The 23,142-nt window shown below is 32.4% G+C and overlaps 1 protein-coding gene across 4 annotated transcripts in view; it reads right to left on the bottom strand.

Annotated features, from left to right (window-relative positions):
• The window catches only part of NECTIN3 (nectin cell adhesion molecule 3), a 126,610-nt gene that overhangs the window by 48,074 nt on the left and 55,394 nt on the right, over positions 1–23,142 (bottom strand). For 3 of the 4 annotated variants that reach the window (XM_025873942.2, XM_025873937.2, XM_073893108.1), the window contains 2 exons: positions 18,953–19,104; positions 10,730–12,556 (listed from right to left, as the gene is read on the bottom strand). In XM_025873942.2, coding sequence (XP_025729727.1) covers positions 11,976–12,556; positions 18,953–19,104 — 733 coding nt within the window. In that variant the 3' untranslated portion in view covers positions 10,730–11,975. Of the gene's footprint in view, positions 1–1,504; positions 1,644–10,729; positions 12,557–18,952; positions 19,105–23,142 lie in introns of those variants that run through there. The other variant, XM_073893098.1, reaches the window with a different exon arrangement.

Below are 23,142 nucleotides of genomic sequence, written 5' to 3'. Positions count from 1 at the left end.
AAGTATATCTGGTGGCTCTCTGAATTTTAGAGAACAATTTTTTATATATTCTCATACTTTTGAAGTTCAAAGATAACTAATTTTCAATACATGTGATGACTGAATCAAACAAAAACGTTACTTATATTAAAAAATAAAAAGAATGAAATCTATAAAGGCCAAAGTAATTACAAATTCTCTGTGGTCTAATAACTTTTCAAGGTGGGCATGAAATAATAATTTTAAATGAACAGAATTCAAACAACAAATAAAATGGTTACATGGATGTAATTATTTAGCCTACTAGTAAATTATGTTTTTGAAATTAGAGAAAAGCCTGAGATAACTTGGAAACTAAAATGAAGTTAACCACACGCTACTCCTGAAATAGTAGAGAACTATACAGATTATTATTACATATAAATATTTTAACTATAAATATTAAAGAATCAGTGTTACAGGTGTTGCACTGAAAAGGTACTTCGCAGTTCTTATTGAAAGGTAATTATTTCCTTTCATCTAATGAAAATCACAGCAGATTTATAGCTCCACGGTGCCATCAGTCACTTGGGGGAGAAAACTGAGGCCCATGGAGGTGCTGTGACTTGTTCAGGATCACACCATTACTTTGATCATGACAGAGCTGAGACTAACACTCAGTTTTCTTTAATCTGAGAAGATCTATGCTATCGTTGTGCCAGATTAGAGAGGCAGAGACATATACAAGGCATTTATGAAGACAGAAGAAATACATTCTTTGAGAGACAGCCTCATGTCCTAATATAAAAATATTAATAATTATGTAAGAAATAATGCCATTTGTATAAAACGCCACAGTTCATAAACAACATCTTATTCTACTCATCACAACCATGGAAGGTAAATAGGAAAAATATTATTCACATTTCACAGATGAAGCAACAACGCTGTTGATGGAACTCAGTGAATTGGGACATTGGTCTTTTTGATTCTACAGTGAAGTGCAATTTATGCTTTAACATTCTAGCTCAATGACTAGGCCCAAAATACTGCTTTCTCTTTAAATAAAAAAGTTGCACATTTTGTAACTCACCAAAACCAAAATTGTTTAAGGAAAAAAGCTTTAAAACTCGATTTGATAATTCTTGGCAGTTGAACATTAATAAGATCTATCTAGACATAAGACTGGCATATACAATCTGGAGAAGCAATTAAACTTCTAAGGTATTTTGAATCTCTCTTTCAACCACACTCCATCAAAGACCTGCGTTTTTATTCACAAGTCAGGACAAAATAAAGTGTCACTACGTTATCATCTGGAAAGATGTCCAATATATTTGTAGGTGAAAAGGTGTCTAATATATTTTTGTCTCCAACGGCTCCTTGACACTATTTACCAAAACAGTACATTCTGATGCAACCATGGTCATCTCACAAAGATCTAACCGTATCTTTACTCCCATCCCTCAGACATTTTACACATGAGTAGCTGTAAAGATAGACTGACTCATACTGAACGTTGAACATGAGCAAAAATGTTACTTACACTTTGTCAAGATAGGATGGTCTCTTTTTTCGAGGTGTCAGCAGGACGGTCACAAAGACAGCGATAATGAAGAGAGCAAGAACAGCTCCAATTACAGCTCCAGCTACGGCTACAGAAGAGGTCTGCTTAAACGGGACATCTGTAAAGCAACAAAAATTAGGCTTTTCAAACAATTTTAAAAGTTCTTAAATTTGCATACCCTAATTTCTAAAATGTTCAAAGACTGATTGAAGCATGTTACCCAACAGCAAGCTTAGAGAACCCCAAATTGGATTCGTTACTTTTTGTAGGATTACGCTAAGACCCTTCTTCCTTGCCAAGATATCACCTTAGCACCTCAGCTTTGCTTTTTTCAAGCTATGAAAATAATATCCTCAGTCAGATAGCAACAAGTGAATCTATTTTCTATGGACAAAGAAATGTCTGGAGGAGAAAAGGATGAAAACTATTTTAAATTCTTACTCTAAAAGATAAAACAATTTTTTTCATTATTCGAGTTAACCAACAATATATACATTTACCATTTTTATTCTAGTAAGATATAAAAGAAATTCTATTAAGGAAACCAAAGGGTTTCAAGAAGGGGCAAACCAAAGACATAAAAAATACCCCAGATCTAATAAATACAGTTGAAAATGACACTGTGTATGTTTTTAAATGGAGGTATTATAAAAACAGCACTTGTTGCAGATAATTTCCCTTAATTCATGAACATTTAATACAAAGTACACTGAAGATAGTGTCTTTACTACAAAATTAAATGGAAAATCATCCCTATCCCTTGGCTGTAAACACACTACATCATTTCTAAATACCAATTTCTCTTTCCTAGCCTGCACCATAAATTTTAAGGATTTTAAAAACATATTTAGCAATTATCACTTTATATGATCCTGAAAAATTAAGTCACTCTACTTTATGAACATTCAAATAAGGGAATTTACCTAAAACTACTGTATCTAAGTATTTTCAAGTATAAATATTTGGATATGACAATACAATCAATCCTTATGTGTAAATATTTTGATAATTTCAGTGACATTAAACTTTTTGAGTAACTACCAAGTACTATCAATATACACAATTATATTTTCTAACCAATAAGATGTTTAAGATAATATTGTAAAAATGAAAATACTGCAGTTCTAAAGTTAAATATTCTGCCCAAGCTCATTCAATTAACAACTAGTAGAGAACAAAGAGTAAAATAAAGCTAGCTGGGGCAGGCTAGAAGCCCTCACCATTACGTAAGCCCTTGTTGGGAGAAAATGGGTTTTGCAATATCTAACATAGACTCTCCTTTTGGGCCCCCACTTGGAAATGAACTCAGCTTTCACTTAAAGGGACATTCACATAAACTTCTAAATAACTGCAATGACCGCTGGAAACAGACATGGCAAATTTAAAGGAAATTAAAGCACTATCAGTTTTGAAATATGTTTCACCAACTTACCATCATATTTCCATATAAATACATATTTAGAAGTATTTTCCAACTCTGTTTCTATTAAAATGTGAGTTGCATGGTTTTTTAGATTGCTTAAAAAATGTTTTACTTTTTTTTTTTTTAAATAGGCTCCATGGAGTGGAGTCCCATGCAGGGGCTTGAACTCATGACCCTGAGACCAAGACCTGAGTTGAGATCAGAGTAGGACGCTTAACCAACTGAGCCACCCGGATGTCCTTAGATAATACAATTATTTTAAGCAATATAACCAGCTTACTCATTCGGGATCTTACCCTTATTTGCTAATACATGCCTAGTTTATCTTCCTATTACTGCTCATTTCTCTAATCCCCACTATCTCCATTTGAGTATGTGCTATACAAGGAAAGCTCTGAAATCCAAGCCAGTCAAGTATTATTCTGCTCTTGTAAATGTTCAAAGATTTGGAATGACCTAGGAATAATTCCTACTCTACACTATCACTTTTCTCACTGTATAAATTATAACTTTGTATTCAGTCTTTAACAATAGGTCATTTGAAACCTATTAAGGTTACGTGCCTGAGATTATGTGACCAAAGGCCATATACATTGTCAGTGGCACAAATAAAAAATCCCATCGTGTCAAATATGCTACTTATGCCACACTAATTATTCTAAAGGTTTTCCTTTAAAGGAAATCTTGATTTTGTTAAAGGATAAAAAGCAGCCCTATCATTTTTGCCCCAGTGTACTGAATTCAAATTTGAGGGTTATCTTGATGGTGAGGAAAAAGTTAATACCATATTTATATTAATACTTCCAAAATTATTGTTGAAAAACCCAGGTTACTCTTTGAATATAAGATTTTAAATGTACAGGTCATTATATTTTTCATCAAACTGCACACCTCTAAGAAAACCTTTCAGTTAATCTTAGCAAAGATATTAAATTTGATAGTGCTTGTAATAAAACATAATCACATACTTTTCATACCCTAAAGTAATTCCCAACTCTATACACTATTTTCCTATCCTTAAGTAATTCTCAAGTCCAAATAGACACTATTTCTAAACATTTAAGTTACGGTCTACTTATCTACTTCTGTCCCATTAGCCTTATAATTCCTAGCTCCAGGACTCTGTAACTGAGAGTTGACTGCATGTAGACCATAACTCTTCCTTCTATTTAATTAGGCATACTTATTTCACTGGGTTCCATTCATTCTTTATTCATATTTGTCTTTTTTTTTTTTCCACCTCTTCTTAGTATCAGAAGAGTCTAGCAAGTGCTGAAAAGAGCAACTGAAAGAAAAGCTAGGTATGAATCCATTTACCAACTGGATATTCTATAGAGGTAAACTATGTTAAATATATGGGATATATTTCATATTTCCCTTTCTGATTTTTCTATTAATTGACAAAAAAACTAAAGAATATATTTAAGGGTATTAACAGGTGATGAACACTAGTATGAAATGCAAAGGAAGGGCTGAAATTTCTTGCATTCAAAAAGAATTTTAATGAAAATTGAGAATTTAGTTCTAACACTGTCTCCTCCACATCTGCCCACATAATCTACATAGACTCTGTATTATAACAATAGAAAAAAAGTAAGCAAATGTATAAAAATTTGGCATTCTTAAACATTCAGCTAATTTACTGAGTGACTGACATGAAGCAACATTACTATCACCCAAGGAAATGGCCTACTAAATCTTAATGATAGGCTTACAATCAGTAGAAAATAAGACAAAAGTGTTAAAATATTTGACATTAAAGGATTGGTGTTATGTGTATCTCAAAAGAATAGCTTCCTATTATCATGGCATCTATATCAACCCACATATATTGGAAACTCATCCACAAAAACAAAAGAAATAGCACTCCCCAATACAACAAAAAACTTAGAGCCCATAACCAGAGATATCATGCCTATGCCTTAAGGCGAAAATGTTCAAAAATCTGTTAACACATCATACCAAAAGAAACAATATAAATAGGAGAAATTTCATTACTTTTTGAAAAAATATACATATAACTACTAAACTGAATTTAAGTTTGTCTTTATTACTGATACATATGAATAAAAAATATGTGAAAGCTATTCAAACATGTGTTCATCTAATTCACATCTCACAAGATTTGAAAAAAAAATATACAGTAAAATAGAGCAATTTGCTAAAACCACTTAAAATGGGTGAGTATAGAAATCTACAGGCCCTTTTCACACTTATATTCAAATACTAAGTCCTAACAATTACTTGAAACATTGTTTCATTTTTTCATTCCCTTCACCAAAACTTCAGTGATGTCATCACGATTCACACATTTATGTGAACTATCTACAAACTTCTATTTGCTCTCATAATATCTATCACTGTATTACAAATTTTCCCCATGAATATATCTCATTTTTATTTTTCAATAGCCTCCTTAATGCCTACCTTTTCAATACATCTAGTTCTTTATATCCATCCAAATATTTATCTCACCACTTTTTAATAAAAGTCCTCTCTCTGGGTCAGAACAATGTTGTCAGCATCTCATTCAACAAATTCTCAATAGTAACCTAGTATGTGTCAGGCACATGCTAGGTGCCAAGAAAGCAAGGATGAATTTTACATAGTCCCAATCTTCACCGCAGAGAGCAAAATCCCCAAAGTGGGGTCACAGAATCCATACATGTATATTTTCCAACAAAGGGATTATCATCATTTATCCTGTCCCTTTTAGGATAAGTGATAATTACAAAATACATGTTGTACTAGTACATTAATATGTGGACTGGCACTGGTAGCCCCACTTCGTCCAAATGTCAGGAGTTAATGTGCTACACAAGGCACCCACAAAATCCTGTGGGAAGTGTGGGGTGGGACAGTTCCAGAATGAAATCCAATAGACATGTGGTTGTTCCCTCTCAGCACAGTCAGCATACTGTGACCCACTGCGATATATGAAAGCTCAGCTGAGTGAACTAGTAACCACCCTCGATTTAACAAGAGGTCAAGAATGTAAAGGAGGCACGACATGTGTGCCCTGGGTGACGGGTGAACATCTGACACTAGACCAAATGAGGGTATGGTGCTAATCCATGTTATATATTAGTAAGCATTTACTCCCAGTAGATGTCATTCCTGCAAAGAACTGGCAGAATGAAGAGAACACCAATAATGAAGATGCAGACAATGACAAAACCCCCTAAAACAGCAATGCAAATATCTAACTCTTAATGCATAAACTTGATCAGTTACATTATGAAGTAAAACCATAGCCATATAATCAGATGTTGATGGGTCAACCAAAAAAACTGAAACACATTAGACCAAATAAGATAAAGGTTTACATTCACTCTTATTAATGATAAACCTCACACTAGACCCATACTGTGCTGTAGTAGTAGGTAATATGAGGTGTGAGGTTATTTGATTAGCAAAACATTGAAAAACCAAACATTCTGAACAAGAGACTAGCTCTAAAAACAGTAGTTGGTATTAAAACTGTTAAGGTCCCCAACAGTGTACTTCTTCCATTTAAATCTACTTGTTTTTGAGAGGTAGCATTTTAGCTACCAAGTATCGAAATAAAAACCAAATAACAAAATATACTGAATATGGAATCAAACCCCTGAATCACTTAATCAAAAGTCTAAAACCAAGATAAAAAAAACACAAAAAAACAAAACAAATGAACAATCACATGGTTTGAGCTGGACCTTGAATATGGAAAAGGGTGGAAAGAAAAGTTCAGGTAAAAGCAGCACGGACGTAATTATTCAGACATCAAAGCACATAGTATGGTAAGAAAAACAAGAGTTAATAAATCTAGACATTAAGTAGGTTCCCGGTTAGATCTAGGCTTTGAGCATCTAATGACTGCAAATATCAAAAGAAAAGCAGGTATGATGTGCCTTCCGACAGAAGATACCATCACTTAAGTAATTACCCCCCCACCCCAAATTAAACCTTAACCTTATAAAGTTTCTAGCCCTGACAATTTACAGAAAATAGAGAGGTACAACTGGCACAATCCAAACCGGGAAACTGCAGGACACACATGAAGCCATTTCCTCAACAAATAAATTACAAAGCAAAAATCAAGGGAGGAGGGGAGTGCCTCACAGAGAACATATAGATTGAAAGATAGAACAATATATGGATTACATTCAGATACTAAATAAACTGCAAATTAATTTTTTGTGTAGTAATAAATTTGTGGTTACTTTTCCTAAATGTTCCTTCTCTTTTAGAGCTGTGTGTTGATATATTTACAGATGAATTAATGGCACGAGGGATTATGTGGGTAAGAGTTTAAATGGAACAAGATTGACCATGAATTGGTAATAACTGAAGCAGGTACATGAAGCTTCATTTCATTATTCTATCCTACTTTTGTATAATTTCCCATAATACAGTGTTTTGTTTTGTTTTTTTAAAGGGAGGCCAGTCTTCTAGATTTAGTTACCTCTGGCTTAAAAAAGTTTAGATCAGGCTGTCCCTTTAAGACTAGGTGTTTCCGGAGATATTTCTCATAAATGAAACTGTGAAACTGGGTATCATATCTCTATAGAAATATTATATATGTAGGGAAAGGGGGCCTTGACTTATCCTCTCAAGTTTTTAAGATTATAACGTTATCCTACTAAACTCACTTTCACTCTGCTTCATGCATAGCATCCAGCCAGAACAGCAGAAAAGGTAAGTGAACTAGGACAACCCAAAATTGAATCAAGTTTTAGCCTCATAAACTGAAATGAACATGATAAAATAACTATTAACAAGGTTCAAGAAAATGACCCCTAAGGATATATACAGTGAAAGCTTTTATAAGCAAACCTATCACTACTCAACTCAAAGTACATAGGTACCAAACAAAACAAAACAAAAACAAAAAAACTTGCAACTTACTGGAATAGGAGAAAACAATTAAACAGAAAGCATTTTTTAGAACATAGAAAAGGTGATATGCCATGTACATTATTCCAGAGATTCTTTCATGCATGGATTTCCATTGGTATAACAAGAGGGAAACCGGTCAAACTGTATGCTATTTAAAAACAAAAACAAAAAAACTGCTGCTTGCTTTAAGATAATTTAAAGTTTAGGAAAACAAGTATAATTTTAAACATCAGAGATAGAAAACACGGAGGTAATTACAATTAGAAACAATGGCATTTACAAAGAAAGCCATTATAATGTTTATAAGTGAAAAACACTAAATGCCAACTTACAAAATATTTCGTGAAATATGTTCATCCAAATGAAAGCCAATATATATAATTTATGTCAAACTCACAACAGCAAAAACATTCAAAATTTGTTTTAACTGCTAAGACTAGAGAAACAGATAATTCATGACTGTGGAGAATGTTATTCATAATGTGTAGATAGGAAATAGGAATTAAATGGTCAATTAAAAGCAAATTCTATAACGGCTAACCTACAAACTTAGATGCTCTCTCAAACTTTAACTGTATCCTTAACCTGCTAGAGTCTTATTTGGTAAGAGAAATAGATTTCAAATTCCCACAAAAACTTAATTAAAATATAAGAACTAGGTTATACATACAACACATACACGCACATACACACACACACACACACACACACTCCATCAAATAACATAATGAGGACAAAGAAGGTAATACAGAGACATAGGTTTGTTATAGAAATATGCCTCTAAAGAATTTTTTAAAAACTTTTATTTAAAGATTTGTTGCATGGCTATTAGGGCTACCACCTGATAAATAACTTGGTAAAAAATACCACTAGTACAAATTAAAGTTAAATCCAAACCCAATACACCAAAAATGTGAGAAAGGAGATTCTTAGGGATGATACATTTCCAATTAACAAGTAAACAGAAAGAACAATTAAATCTGTATATCATTCCTCTATTAGAATTAAAAATTCAATGTGTACCATTTCTTCCTTTCTTATATTTTACACTGATTACCTCCACACATTCATAACTTCTTGTTCATATACCTTTAGTATTTATCAAAAACAAAATTAAACTCAAATCAGATGTAAAACTGTTATATTTATCTCAATTTTTGCGCTCACATACAATGTACTTCCTACAAGCCCTTCTGCTACACATTTAGCTAGGGTTATCTTTAGAAAACATTCCTATATATGGCTATCAGAAGCAATACTTACTACTGAAAAACCGTAATGGTTTCTTTAAATGTTAGACTTATCAAATAGAAACCTTTTAGGCACATGGTAAAATACTAAATATTTCAACTATAATGTATTACTCAAATGTCATTTTTAAAGTTAACCCCTAGCCTATTAAAGTTTTAATATATTTTAATAAAAATGGCAGGAAAAAATAAAAGTTGTATTCATCATCCCTGCATTACTGAAATATTTTAACCAGTGTGGAAGAAAACCCTAAAGTGAATACAAAAATGAAAAGTCAGTTCAAAGAATAAAGAAACAAAAATAAACATGGTCAAAATAAAACATTCTTCCATCTTTTCCAGAAAAAGAAAAGGATTTTCATATGTACCTATCAATTAGCTGTGTATATCACGGATATTAAAAAATTAATTTAACAAAAATGTTTAATAATGACTATTCATGTTCACAAATAAGTCTATATGTACAGTAAACAAAGTTCTAATAAACAGCAGTGCAATGCTTCAAAAAGTCTTAAGTAGTATCAGATTCTTACAATTTTGAAATCTTTTCAGTTTGCGAAATGATTTAGTTTAAGGATACAGAATGTATCAAACACTCACTTGTAGTTTTCCATGTCAACCTCTCCCCTCTCCCATCAAAAAACAAAACAAAACAAACAAAAACAAAAAAGCCACCCTAAACACATAATGGCCACAATATAAAGGAAGGTCTTAATCACTAAGTATTTATATTTTTGAAATGCAGTTCTTAAAATACATTGATTTCCTTCAAATAATACTCAAGTTGAGATTTATACAGTGATTATCCTGCTCAGATTCATATAGCATTTCAAACCATTGCTCTAAAGATGAAATTGTGAACAAAAAGCCACAAATTCACATCTTCCATGGCAAGAATTTTAGATCCATCTTTCTTGTGGCCATATCAGTGCTGGTATTTAAATTAAAACATAAAGTCTACTTCAATCACAGGGTATTACCAATAAAGTTTTGCTTCCAATGACTTGGACCAAACAGTCTTAATATTTGTGTATCAGTGGTTAAGTATATTAAAGCCAGATAGTCTTAACAATGTATCAGTAAGCTTACCTGTATCCTTAGCTGATATATTAATAGTTTTAGACTAAGTGTGTGAATGTTTAGGAAGAGAAATAAAATAGGTTCCTAATTTCCACAAAATACTGCTAGTTCAAAGAAAGGAAATTATGTTATAATCGTTTAGAATAAGGCCTTGACTACTTGCAAAATTCTATGAACATGTTAGAACTTTGCCTTTAGATTTGATGAGAATCATCAGGATTTGGGTGGCTGGGGGGTAAAAAAAAAAAGTACCTACTTTGCCTTTTTATTAACAAAATAATTTATTTATGATTTTCCTACTAACTTCCACTTCAATTCCCTGGCAAAACACCTAAGGCAATTCTACACAGTCCTTTTTCAAATGAATCATCAACAGAAAAAACATATTCTTTGGGCTTCAAAATAGCTGTCATTATTACAATTTTATAGGACTCTACCGTAGAAGCAATTTAATTACCTCACAAAGAAGATCCACATTTGAAGATTTAGATAACATTTCTTTTAAAGATACATGATTTCTGGAAAGAATATACTTAATGAATTATGCAAAAAACAAAAACAAAACATAAAACCTTATGATGTTTCCAGTTTTAATTGGAAAAACAAAAACTTGAAACAAATACATACATTTAGGAGGAAAAGGAGGATGGTTTGCCAATATCCTTCAGCAAGTGTTAGCAACTGGTTCTATAATTCAGATTTTTCTCATTAAACCTCAAATTTACAAGTCTGTTCTAATTTTTCTATATATTTACCCGTTTGAACAACATCACTATTAGATGACTAAAACAAGATGGGCTAAAAAATTTTTTGTATAGTTTCTTGGCTGACATGTCTCATTTCTGAAAATCAGTACTCCAATGCTAGTTTACCCACGTTGTTCCATATACTGAAATGACCTCTCTGAACTTTATTTAACTGCATACCATCTTTTCATTATTATTCTTATATTTAGGACATAAAGCACTCAAACAAAACTATGCCACTTAACATACCAAAATCCATGTTCATACAACATTTAAGAATTGTCCTCCAGAGATGAAAAAAATTGTAATAATTATGTTTAAAAGGCATGTTTTTATTATAACTCTTGTACGTATTTTGGACAAAAATACTGACCAGCTAATTATGCTCTTCCACACATCATGTTCACTGAGTTTACTACCACAGTTTTAGTGCAACAAAATATCTTTGAAAAGCCACTCTACAGTAATTATGGCAAGGCTCATTAAAATGCAGAGGTAAAGATTCCATTTGTATAGAAACTTAGAAAATAATGTTTGAAAAGGAAAGGTGTTTTATCAGGCTGAATATTTTTCTGTATACTAAAAATATATATAAACATTTCTTGAATTAGTTTTATAGTCAATTTTGATGTAGTATCATTTAGTGGTGATAAATTTTGAGAGGTATATGTTTAACAAACATTATACTTGAGATTATAGTCTTAGGTAAACATTTAATACACAATGCCAAGGTAGTTTCCTTTTTTTTTTCTTTTTAATTTTTGTACCAAAAAAGTCATACATTTAATGTTGACATTTCTTCTTACCTTTGTGCCTCAGACCAATAAAGTACTCTGCATTAAAATTTAAATCTTGAGACAGTAGTACAGCATTGAAAAAAAAAATTGTAAAGCAGCTCAGATACATTGAACCCAGATTTTACATTTTCATTTGTCAAATTAGAATATAAAAAGTAAGCTTGAAAATCAAGTTGAAAAAGCTTATTCTTCCTCAAGAAAAAGTATGAACAATCTGAAAATGATCAACTATTATGAATGAAACATTGTACATTGGTAAGTCACATTTAGTGGTTGCTAAACATACCACTCCCTCCTGGAAATTACTGAACCATCTACGTGTGAAACCAAGTCATCTTCATTGTCGTCGTAATGTTCATCACTGACGAACTTCATTCCCATTTTTAGATCTTCATAATAATCCATTGGTCTTTCAAACCTACTGAGATTTTCTACATTGTTCCACTGCGTTTTTTCAGGCTCTTCTAAATAGTCTTTCCGTATTAGATTGTTCACTGGATTTTTATTTTCTTTTTTCACACTGTCTGGGTAGGAATCAAGCTCATCTTGTTGAAGAACATCTATTTGTGATTCTTTTTGCATATCTGATGGTGGGATGTAGTTCTTGGCAAAGTAGTCTCCACGAAACGTCCGTCTTCTCCTATAGCAGAATATTCCAGCCAAAACACTTACAAGTACTATGAAGAGAGCCCCACCCACTACACTAGCAATGATTGTGCCAATTGTGTCATCCTTAATTGTTGCCAAAGTTGACAATGGGAAGGGCAACTTTTTTGGTTCTGTTGCTAGATCCTCGATGTCAGCTGTTGAGGGTTGCCACTGAACTGTAGGCTGAAGGGTGGTAGTAGTAGGAGGATCTAATGGAAACAGTAAAGATAGACAAGACACAGAAAGGCAAAGAATGTCAATGCAGGCTGATTCAGCAGCAAGTTGAAAAGACAGCACAGTTAATGAATATATATTCATAGTAACAATAGTTTTTCATTCTTAAGATCAGAATGTAGTGGTATTATATATTTAAAAAAAAAATAACAAAACTGACATTTAGCCAGTTACCAATGAAGTAAAAGGAATGAAAAATTACCTATGGTGTAAATCCTAAATTATTCTATTCCAAGTTTAAGCATGGTATTGTACTTCAAGGAATACTTTTTTTTTTTCTTTTTTTTAATGAAGAGCATTACTTAAGTGTCCTACACACAGCTGGCTTAAGAATTATCAGACAAAAAGATTAAGTAATCCAAATATACATTTTCTTAGCCAGAAGAACAAAGAAATAAAATGAAAGAATAAAAAAAAAATTAAAGTATGTTTTCTTAATATACATCTTTACCTAATTTCATTTACTTTTATAAGATCTGAACTTATCCTTAAAAGAATGAAAAACTATAGATTCTTGTTAAGTGGCCATAGTATAAGCTGTTGGTTTAATAATTCTCTCAAAAATATTTTAAGTAAAGAGAAATCTTCAATTTTTAGAAAGGACATATGTAGTACATACCATTATTTAGTAATTTAAAATAAAAAGCATATGTTTAAACTGTGTTAGCCAAATGGGCTATATTATCAAATGAGACTAACAGACAAAGACAAAGTAAAAACATGTTACCAAGTGTTATAAAAATGTCATCACCATGTCTATATCCCATGGGTAAGATATCTGAACATTTAGGAAGTTGAAGAATTTCAACCATATCTGCAAAATTTAGTGTCACATTGCTTTAGTATAGAGTCTCAAAGAGTAGCTAATATTTTAGAGAGAACATTCTAATAATACTTAAATATTAGATGCAGATGATCCTGTGTATTGCCATTAGATTACAGAGTAAATAGCCATTAATATTAAAAAGCAACTAAACATAAATAGTAAAAATTAAAGATTGGTTAATTATCAATTAAGTGGTATTTGTAGGTCATGTTACACAAAACTCTAGAGTTTGAAGAAAGGATGAGTTAAAAAATCTTGAATTTCTTCTTTGATAAAAATAAATGACCCGAATGGTAATTTCCTATAATTAATTTTTAAATGAGTGGTACTGATAGAGCTTTTAAAAAATGATTGTTAGAAAAATACTAAATCTACATGGGGTAAGTTATTCTAAAATTACAAGCTAAAGAAAAATACTTACTGAAACAGGTTTCATCACGGAATGCCATATGTACAGAATGTGGTAAAAATTTAGCAAGTACAGTATAAAATTTAACAAGTACAGTATAACTAATTTCTTATGAATTTAAACCAATATAACAGGCAATCCTGCCAAGTACTTTGAAGTGAATATTAGTCATCATATTATATGTAGAATCAAGGAAGGGTTTTAATTTGTAAGAACCTATTATTCACTAGCTGAACAAATTCCATCTTAAAAAAAAATTGTGGAATTGTAGCATCATTTCTAGTATAAAAGTAGTAAAGCCGATCATAGATGCAACTTCAGGGAACCAGGATATTAAAGAAATAAATTAAAAATGTATCATCTGTAAGACAACTCATGTATTTTCTGAGGTGGTAGGACTAATGGAAAAGTTTTAAATATTAAGTGTCATCTTTACAATGATTTCCAAAGAAAAAAAATTACAATAAACTGGCATCAGCATGTTTAAATGTTAAGTACAAATCACCTAAATAATTATTTGTAATTCACACATTTTTGTGCATGTAAGATTTTAAAACTTTTTGACAGCTCTTAATCAAATGCTATTTTTCTCAAAACAGTGTATGCACCTGAACTCTCACCCAGTATAAGATATATAACTCATTATTTTTATCAAGTATTCCTTAAAAAAAAAAAAACACACACACATTGCTATTTTTTATTTCTACTTGCAATGTTCTTTATGTAAACACAGAGGGGGCGCCTGGGTGGCTCAGATGGTTAAGCGTCTGCCTTCGGCTCAGGTCATGATCCCAGGGTCCTAGGATCGAGTCCCGCATCGGGCTCCCTGCTCCTTGAGGAGCCTGCTTCTCTCTCTGCTTCTCTCTCTCTCTCTCCCTGTCTCTCATGAATAAATAAATAAAATCTTAAAAAAAAAAAAAAAACACAGAGGGATGGCCACTAATTAACTCTGATTTAACAAAATATAGCTTTCAGAAAATCTAACTAAAAAAAAAAGTTACCGAAAAACAAAACAAAAACAAACCAAACAAAAAAAAGTCCCTATTTTAAAATCTTATTTAATTTTGTCAGTGGTTTAGACATTTTTTAACCTGCCATCTCCTCCTCAATCAAATAAAGATAGCATAGCCTCACTATTAATATGATTCCATGGAAGAGGGACTATTGTTAATAATTATTTTGTATTTTAAGCAGTGGACATATATAGGACAATGCACACAAGACATTTATTCACATTTCCGAATTCTTGCCCCGCTCCAAAATAACTGAGAGTTAGAATTTGCATAAGGAATCAAATGGACTATTTTGTAATCACTAATAGTTACTTATTTATCATAATTTAAAATCCTTTCCCACAGCATTCCTTATTTCTTGTTTTTTGGTATTATTTGCAGAATGTGTGATAAATCAGTATATAACGAATGTAATGAACTAGTAGAGACTGAGTTCTCTACAACCAAATGAAGTTTTGTTTTTTTTCAAATTAATGAGTTCTGCCAAAGAGGAAAACAAAAAGTCCAGTAAGGCTTTTGTAGCTATAAAGTGTATTTTAGCCTAATATATTAAAAAAATAAATGAATTGATTTCTTTTTCTTTTAGACTTTATATGAATTATTAACATAACCAAAATCTATGAATTTTAAAGTTTCCTAATTGTCGATTCTTATGCCAAATATTACACCTAATTCCTAAAATCAACAGGATTCAAAATTCAAGATTTGCACAGGAATATACTTTGAGTTTTAGGCATGGGAGAACTTACATGATATATAAAAATTTGTTCCTCTATTCTCAAAGAGAAGTACAAAATATCAGGGGATAACACACCAAGAACTAGAAAAATCACAATTTGCAGCATTTAGTAATGGACAAAGATTCACTGTACCCCCATGACTGGTCACTGAAGTTGAATATTGTAATCTTGGATCAATCACATCTTGTCCAAAATCTTACACTTACCAATGTGGATAAAATGTAGAATAAAATTACAATTTCTCTCAAACAGAGTTGCTAACTCTGTTCTAAGTAGATCTTTTAGTCTCCAGTCATAAGATGCATTCATTTTAGAAATATTTTAAAAAATCATTTCCTAAATTTTTTTTATCAATTTTAATACTGAGGTAAAAAAAAATTTTCTAGAGGAAAAAGGGTACATATAATTTACAATAAAAAAGATCAACATCTTGATTGTTTACTCTGGGTGAATTATAGCCTTTCATTCTGATAAAAGCCTACTAGGATTTACTAGTCATTTTGGAAAGGCAGTATTATATCTAGGATATTTCATGTCCTCCAAGAAGCTCTCAGGGGTGATAACTAAACTCAACGTAGTGTACTGTATTAAATATTAAAGATGCTGGATAGAAAGGTGAAGTCTAATTCTAATGATTACTCAAAGAAAATCATCTTATATAATGCTATCTTTCTGAATCACCTAGCAGTAATTAACTGATTTTTCATATTTACTCAAAATTTTATTTCCTCTCTTTTAGGACTTAGAGGTTGATCAAAAAATGCATGAAGTTTATCACCAGTGTTACATTATTTCCCTTGTCAAAGAAAATAAAGCTATATAAAAGCACATTCTAGATTTTTAATTCTTTCCTGACTGTTTTCTTCTCAAATTTTTTCAGTCATGCAAGAAAAGTTTACTGAACACCTATCACATGCCAAACATTACTGCAGATGGTGGAAATACAGTAGTGATTAAAGCAGATGAAAGGACTTATGTTCTAGCAGAAGTATAAACAGAAAAGCATATAAATAAAACATGTAGATGGTGTGTGTCAATAAATACTGTAAAGAAAAATAAGGCAGAAAAGGAGACAGGAGTAAAGGGGTTAGAAAAGAGAAGTTTCAATTTTCAATTTTAATTATAGTCATGAAAGTGAAACTTGAGCAAAGACCTAAAGGAAGTGAGGGAAAGAGCTATAAGGATATCTGAAGAGCTTTCCAGCTGGAGAAACAGCAAGTCAAGGACTCTGAGTTAGCAATGTTCCTGTTATGTTCAGAGAACAGCAAGGAAGCCAGCAACAAGGCCAAGTGAGCAAGGGATATAGTAAGAGATGAGGTCATCTAGGACCAGAGCATGTATAGACCCTTGTAAGTCATTGCAAGAATTGGTTTTCATTGTGGGTCAAATGAGAAGTTCGTGAAAGGTTTGCAGGAAAGAAGCGACATGATCTGACATGCCCTTTACAAGGATCATTCTGGCTGCTCTTTTGAGGATAAATTAAAAGTAGGAAGATTAAATAGCTCTTTTAAAAATGAAGTAAGGGTTGCTGATGGCTTGGGTCAGAACACTCATAGCTGAAGTGGAAAAATAGTAAGGTTCTACATATAATGTCATGGAAGAGCTGCCATGGATTTGTTGATGGACTGGATGGGGTATGAGAGAACAAGTGAAATCAAGAATAAGCATCAGGGATTAAACCCTGAGCAAATATAAGGATGGAGTTACCAATGACAGAAAGGAAGGAAACTGTTGGAGGAAGAGGTATGGTGGCAAGGGGCAGAAGAAAAATCAGGACCTTGGTTTTGAATATTAAGCCATAAATGCTTATTATACCTCTACACAGAGTAATTTTAATAGGCAGTTGGACACATAAGTCGAAAGTACTGGGAAATGGATCCAGAATGCCAAAAGATATAATAAATTTAGGATATCATCAACAGAATCAGTATATATAATAATGCCCAAATCGAGCCTCGATATTTAAATGATTACATAATACATTGAGCCTGAGATTTACAATTAATATCCCACACCAAATTTTGTACAACAGAAACAAAAAGTAAGCATCCTTAGTAACTACATTCTAAATATACATTCCCTGTGGCTTTAAGATCCAAGAAGTAAGGGCAAAGGAAAAGGAAAGGGAGAGACCTTTAAGGGAAGAAGGGGAGACTAATAGACTAATATTTAATCTCATTCTGATTTCCACCAAAGCACCGCTACTGGCAGAAAGGGCTGGCTAGGGATGTATACAGCTCTAAGCTTCTTGTGAGATTCATGCAAAAATATATTTGCATCATCCCTATCATGTGCCAGACACTAACTAAGTACTGAGTATTCAACGGTAAATGAAGCAAACACAAATTGCTTAAATATAAGGATGGATAAATAGTAAGTACACAAGTAAGTATACAATTACAAACTGTGGGAAATGCCATGAGAAAATAATATGGGGAACTGTTCTTAGATTGAGTGATCATACAAAGAATATAACATGAAAGCAAGCTTAAAATTTCTCTAAAAATCTAACTATTCAGTTTTACAAAATTACATAATTGCCATACAAACCTGCTTTTCTCAAGGTTCTCTTCCTTTTTCCTTTAATTTTCCATTGTTTAGACATGAAGATTGCTATAGTCTTGTAGTAAGTAGATGCTCAAAATATTTTATATAATTTTTATAAATGAGCATTACATTGATAATTTGTTATTTATAGTCACACCCATGAAAAATATATTATTAGCTCTAAATGTATTTTGTGAGTACCGAACTTATATACTCAAATTAACAAAACATTCATAGCAAAACAAATGGAATGTGAAAAATATAAGTTCTTAGTGGCTTAAGGACAATAAGAAACATCTCACATTTCATTAGAACGTTTTCAGTAGCATTCCTACTTCACTCTCAGTAACTCAATATGATATAGTTCCATATCGAGTGATAAACTATGTTATTTAATAAGCCAGGTCATCAAAGTCAATATCCCATTTTTTTTATGAGACACCTGTGCCAAGAGTAGACACCAAAAAACACACAAACAAAACGAGTGTTTGCTCTCGGGTATAAAAATGAGAGAACCTAGAAAAGTACACACTACCTATAAAAGGAATACACTTAATACTATGTAACTGAAAAATTAACTATAAACAAAGATCTTAATTAAAATGTATATAAGCTTACTGCATAGACATTTTGACATTTCTTTAAGTAAAGTAACACCACTTTACATATGTGGTTCAGGTAGGGTTACTTTATTTCTTTTGGATTATTTGGAAAACCTCACAGTGAGGAATCTGTATATTAGCAAATATAAATTACCAACTAGAACACAGCGTGATTATGACTGTTGTTATAGGAACAATTTAAGTAACTCATTTTGCGAGCAGATAGTAACTTACCTGAAATGTAGATGACCTTTTGATCACTTCTTTGACCAAGGGAATTGGTCACTTTACAGATATAAACACCAGAATAATTGAAAGTCAAGGGATGGACAAAATGAAGAGTATTGTCTGAAGCCAATAAACCATCAGGCCACTGTCCATCCAACCTAGATTTTAAAAAGCATGAAATTATTTTAAGCAGCTTCAGACTTTATTCATTGATAGCTATTTAAATAAAATAAGATATTACACTTTTGAGATGTTAGTGATTCAAGAACTGGCATTCTTTAGGTAAAATGCACTATGAAATGGAAATATATAAGATATGAATTTTCATTTCAATAAGAATGAAGTAACTGATAAAATCCATTCTTTCAAAATAGCAATTGACATAAGTGCAAGAAAGCCAACATATTAGAATGGGAGGGAAGGAAAGAAAAAAAATTAGGTGATTTTAAAGAATTATATTCAGAAAACTAGAAAAATATATTATTTGAAGACCTACAGTATCAAAAGAATTAAAAATAATTCTCAGTGAATAGATCTATTCATGATATATCTACAAATTTCTTAAGAAATTTAAGATAAAAGCCACTTAAGTACTGATAATGTTTTAGCACCTTCCATAACATATTTAAATATTTTTTATGTAACATATTAAATACTTAACATATTCAATTCATATTGAGCAAATCTATATTGTGCCCCATTCAAAGACAGTTTCTAAAGCACCAAAAAGGGTCTTCTTATAAAATAATCTCATTTGTAAAGTGGGCATCTGTGATGGTAAAAACCAACGTGCCATTCTGCATCAATTACCAACTTTTAAAAATGGTGTCTAATTTGGCTAAGAGGTCTAGTGTATGCATTACTATAAACCACAATAGGAATAAAATCCCACTATGACAACTCTAAAGCCATTCATTGCAATGGAACTAAGTATACTGTTATACATCATACTGCCAACCTCAGGGTACCAAAAAACACACCAAGAGGCATTTATTTTGAAATTATTTTTAAAGCCTATGAGTTATTTTTTAGGAGAACAAAAAGTCGAGTAAACCAGGCACTCAACTATTATAGTTTGAGCTAAGCAGATTTTCAAAGGGTTCATTTATTCATTCACTCAGCCATCCATTATTTAATTGCCAGGAGCTTAATATTAACCATACTCTGCTCTGCTGGTGTTGCTGAGATACAGAAGTAAATAAGATATTGTATTTGCTTTCAATGGTCTAAGTACACAGAAGACTGACAACTAATTACAAAGAGAATAAGAACAAAAAATAATAAAAAAGTAGAAAGAAACAAAACTAACACTGGACAATAGGAGGAATAATTTTGTTCTGCAAATCCAAAGGTAGTAGGTGGAAGAACAGTCAATAAAGTCTTTTACAGTGCAGGAACTTCAATTTGGCATTGAAGAAAAAAGGTAATATTCTTACATGGTTTAAAAAACAAAAACACCCAACGTTCTACAAAAACTTTGAAAAGAACATTTGTACAAGCACCGACTTTCAAAAGGTGAACTTCTAGGAGGATGAGAATGAATATGGAGTATATAAATACCAATTATCTCTCTGCATTTTGAGGCCCAAATTCTAATCCCTTTAATTCTGAGAAATATAAAAATGGCTTATAATCCTTTAAAGTTGCTTATTCAAACAAGCCACAATCAAAAAAATCTAAATATCACATTAAACTCACAGCAAATGACATGCTAAGCACCTTCTACACTTTTACCTATGTTACCACTGTCTCTACCCTTACAACTCTATAAAGTACTATTATCAGTGAGGAAACAAAGGCTTAGAGAGGCTAGATGTCTTATTCAAGAAGACACTTCCAAGTATAGACACTTGGAAGGGAACTTGAAATTGTATGACTTTTAGAAATAACCTATCACACATCTTAACCAATGACTGCTTCCCACTTTTAAGAAAATGTAAATGAAAAAAACCTTCTCTACTTTAAAAACTGCATCTTTGCTTAAAGACAACAGATTGACTAAATACACTGTTTCCTTACTCCCACAAAATCCCACCTAAAACAAGAGTAAAGGAATTAAAAGCTATTAAAAACCCACTAGGAGAAAGAGAACAGGAGGCAGAATTCATCAGATAAGATGTTTCAACAAACTTTTAGAAGACAGAAAACAGACGGAGGAAACAATACATGCTATGAGCCACGGTTTCTCAGTCAAGAGTGATTTTGTCTCCAGGAGACAACGTGCAAGTCTGGAGACATTTTTGGTTTTCACAATGGGGTATGAGGCCAGGGATGCTGCTAAACATCCTGCAGTTCATAGGATTGCCTCCCCCAGCAAAGGTTTATCCAGCTCAACGTGTAAACAGTGCCAAGGATGAAAAGCTCCACGTTGGGCTGAAGAAGTGCCTCCAAGAAGCATATGAATGGGAATGCAGCCAATTTGGTCCAAGGAACCCAAGATTTGGAGTCTGACTCACTGTACTACTACAGAAGGCCAGAGTGAAGCAGAGGGCTAGAATCATGGACATTAGTTGAAAGTTGAAAAAATAGACTCCTCTCAACTTTGTACAAATACTAGGCATTTATGTTTTAAAAAGAACAATGAAGGTTAATTCAATAAATAAACCAAAAAAGACTTCCACTCTTCCTGAGTGACATGTGAAGTTTCCCCAGGGAAATAACTCTCTACCTGATCATTCTAAATGGTATCTACTAATGAGTAAACCCCACTATAAAGAGTTTCCACTCAGAATTTTAATACATTTTAATATTTTAATGCATCACTGTGAAATGACTGGACAACTGAGAAAATTAAGGAATATCTACAAAATGAAAAACCAAACAAAAAAACAAAGGAAGAAAAGAAGAGACAATAAGCAGCAGCAAAAACTCTCTGAAGAGGAAATAACTTTAGTACTGTGTTCCTAGGAAGAAACAAGGCATTACATCCATAAAATAAGAAAAAATGCAATGAAATGAAAGAGAAATAAGAAAACGCTCTTAGAAATTAAAAGTATGGGGGCTCCTCGGTGGCTCAATCAGTTAAGTTGCCAACTCTTGATTTTGACCCAGGCCATGATCTTTGTGTCCTGGGATTGGGATCTGCGGGAATCTGCCTAAGGATTTTCTCTCTCTCTCTCTCTCTCCCTCTGCCCCTCCCCCTACCCCCATAAATAAATCTTAAAAAAAGAAAAAAAAAGAAATTAAAATATGCCCCCAAAATGTTTTAAATCAATTAAGTCAATGGGGAAAAAAGTCAATTTTCCCCCAGAAAAGAAATTTCCCCCAGAAAAAGAAATTTCCTAGGAAAAACAAAACCAAACAAAAAACTGTTTGAAAAATAAGAAAGGATGTTCAGTACACAATAAATAGGAAGTCTAGTAAAAGCAAATTAAAAAAAGGGGAAATGATAAAAAAAAATGACAAAATTATACACAGTTGATAGCTACAAGTCTCAAGACTAAATAAAGGCAGGCCCCAAATACTGAGAAATACAAATGAAAACCTTACTATAACAGTTTGAAATTTTACAGATAAAGAGAATTAAGGATATTCTTTGAGGCTAAGAATTATTAGGCTCAGGGAAAACAAAGATCTTAGACAAAAGAAAACAGAATTCCAGTATACTACTGGCAGTAAATAATATTTACCTGTCATAGGGAGGCAGATCAATGAAACCAGAAGCTGGTTCTTTGAAAGAATTAGTAAGACTGATAAACCACTGGCCAGACTTAGCCAAAAGAAAAGAGAAAGGACCCAAATTAATAAAATTATGAATGAAAAGGGAGAGACATGACTAACACCAAGGAAATCGTTTCTATCAACAACTATATGCCAATAAATTAAGCAACCTGGAAGAAATGGATGCCTTACTGGAAACCTATAAACTACCAAGACTAAACAGGAAGAAACTGACAACCTGAACAGGACAATAACCAGTAACCAGATTGAAGCCGTGATCAAAAACCTCCCAAAAAACAAGAGTCCGGGGCCTGATGCATTCCCTGGGGAATTCTACCAAACATTCAAAGAAGAAATAATACCTATTCTCCTGAAGCTGTTTCAAAAAATAGAAAGAGAAGGAAAGCTTCCAGACTCATTCTATGAGGCCAGCATTACCTTAATACCCAAACCAGGCAAAGACCCCATCAAAAAGGAGAATTTCACACCGATATCCCTGAAGAATATAGATTCCAAAATTCTCAACAAAATCCTAG

Source organism: Callorhinus ursinus, unplaced genomic scaffold, assembly GCF_003265705.2.
Source record: "Callorhinus ursinus isolate GAN/ISIS: 27379988/994484 unplaced genomic scaffold, GSC_fseal_2.0 scaffold1, whole genome shotgun sequence".
In the NCBI taxonomy this organism is placed as follows: Eukaryota; Metazoa; Chordata; class Mammalia; order Carnivora; family Otariidae; genus Callorhinus; species Callorhinus ursinus.
This window is presented reverse-complemented; position numbering and strand designations above follow the sequence as displayed.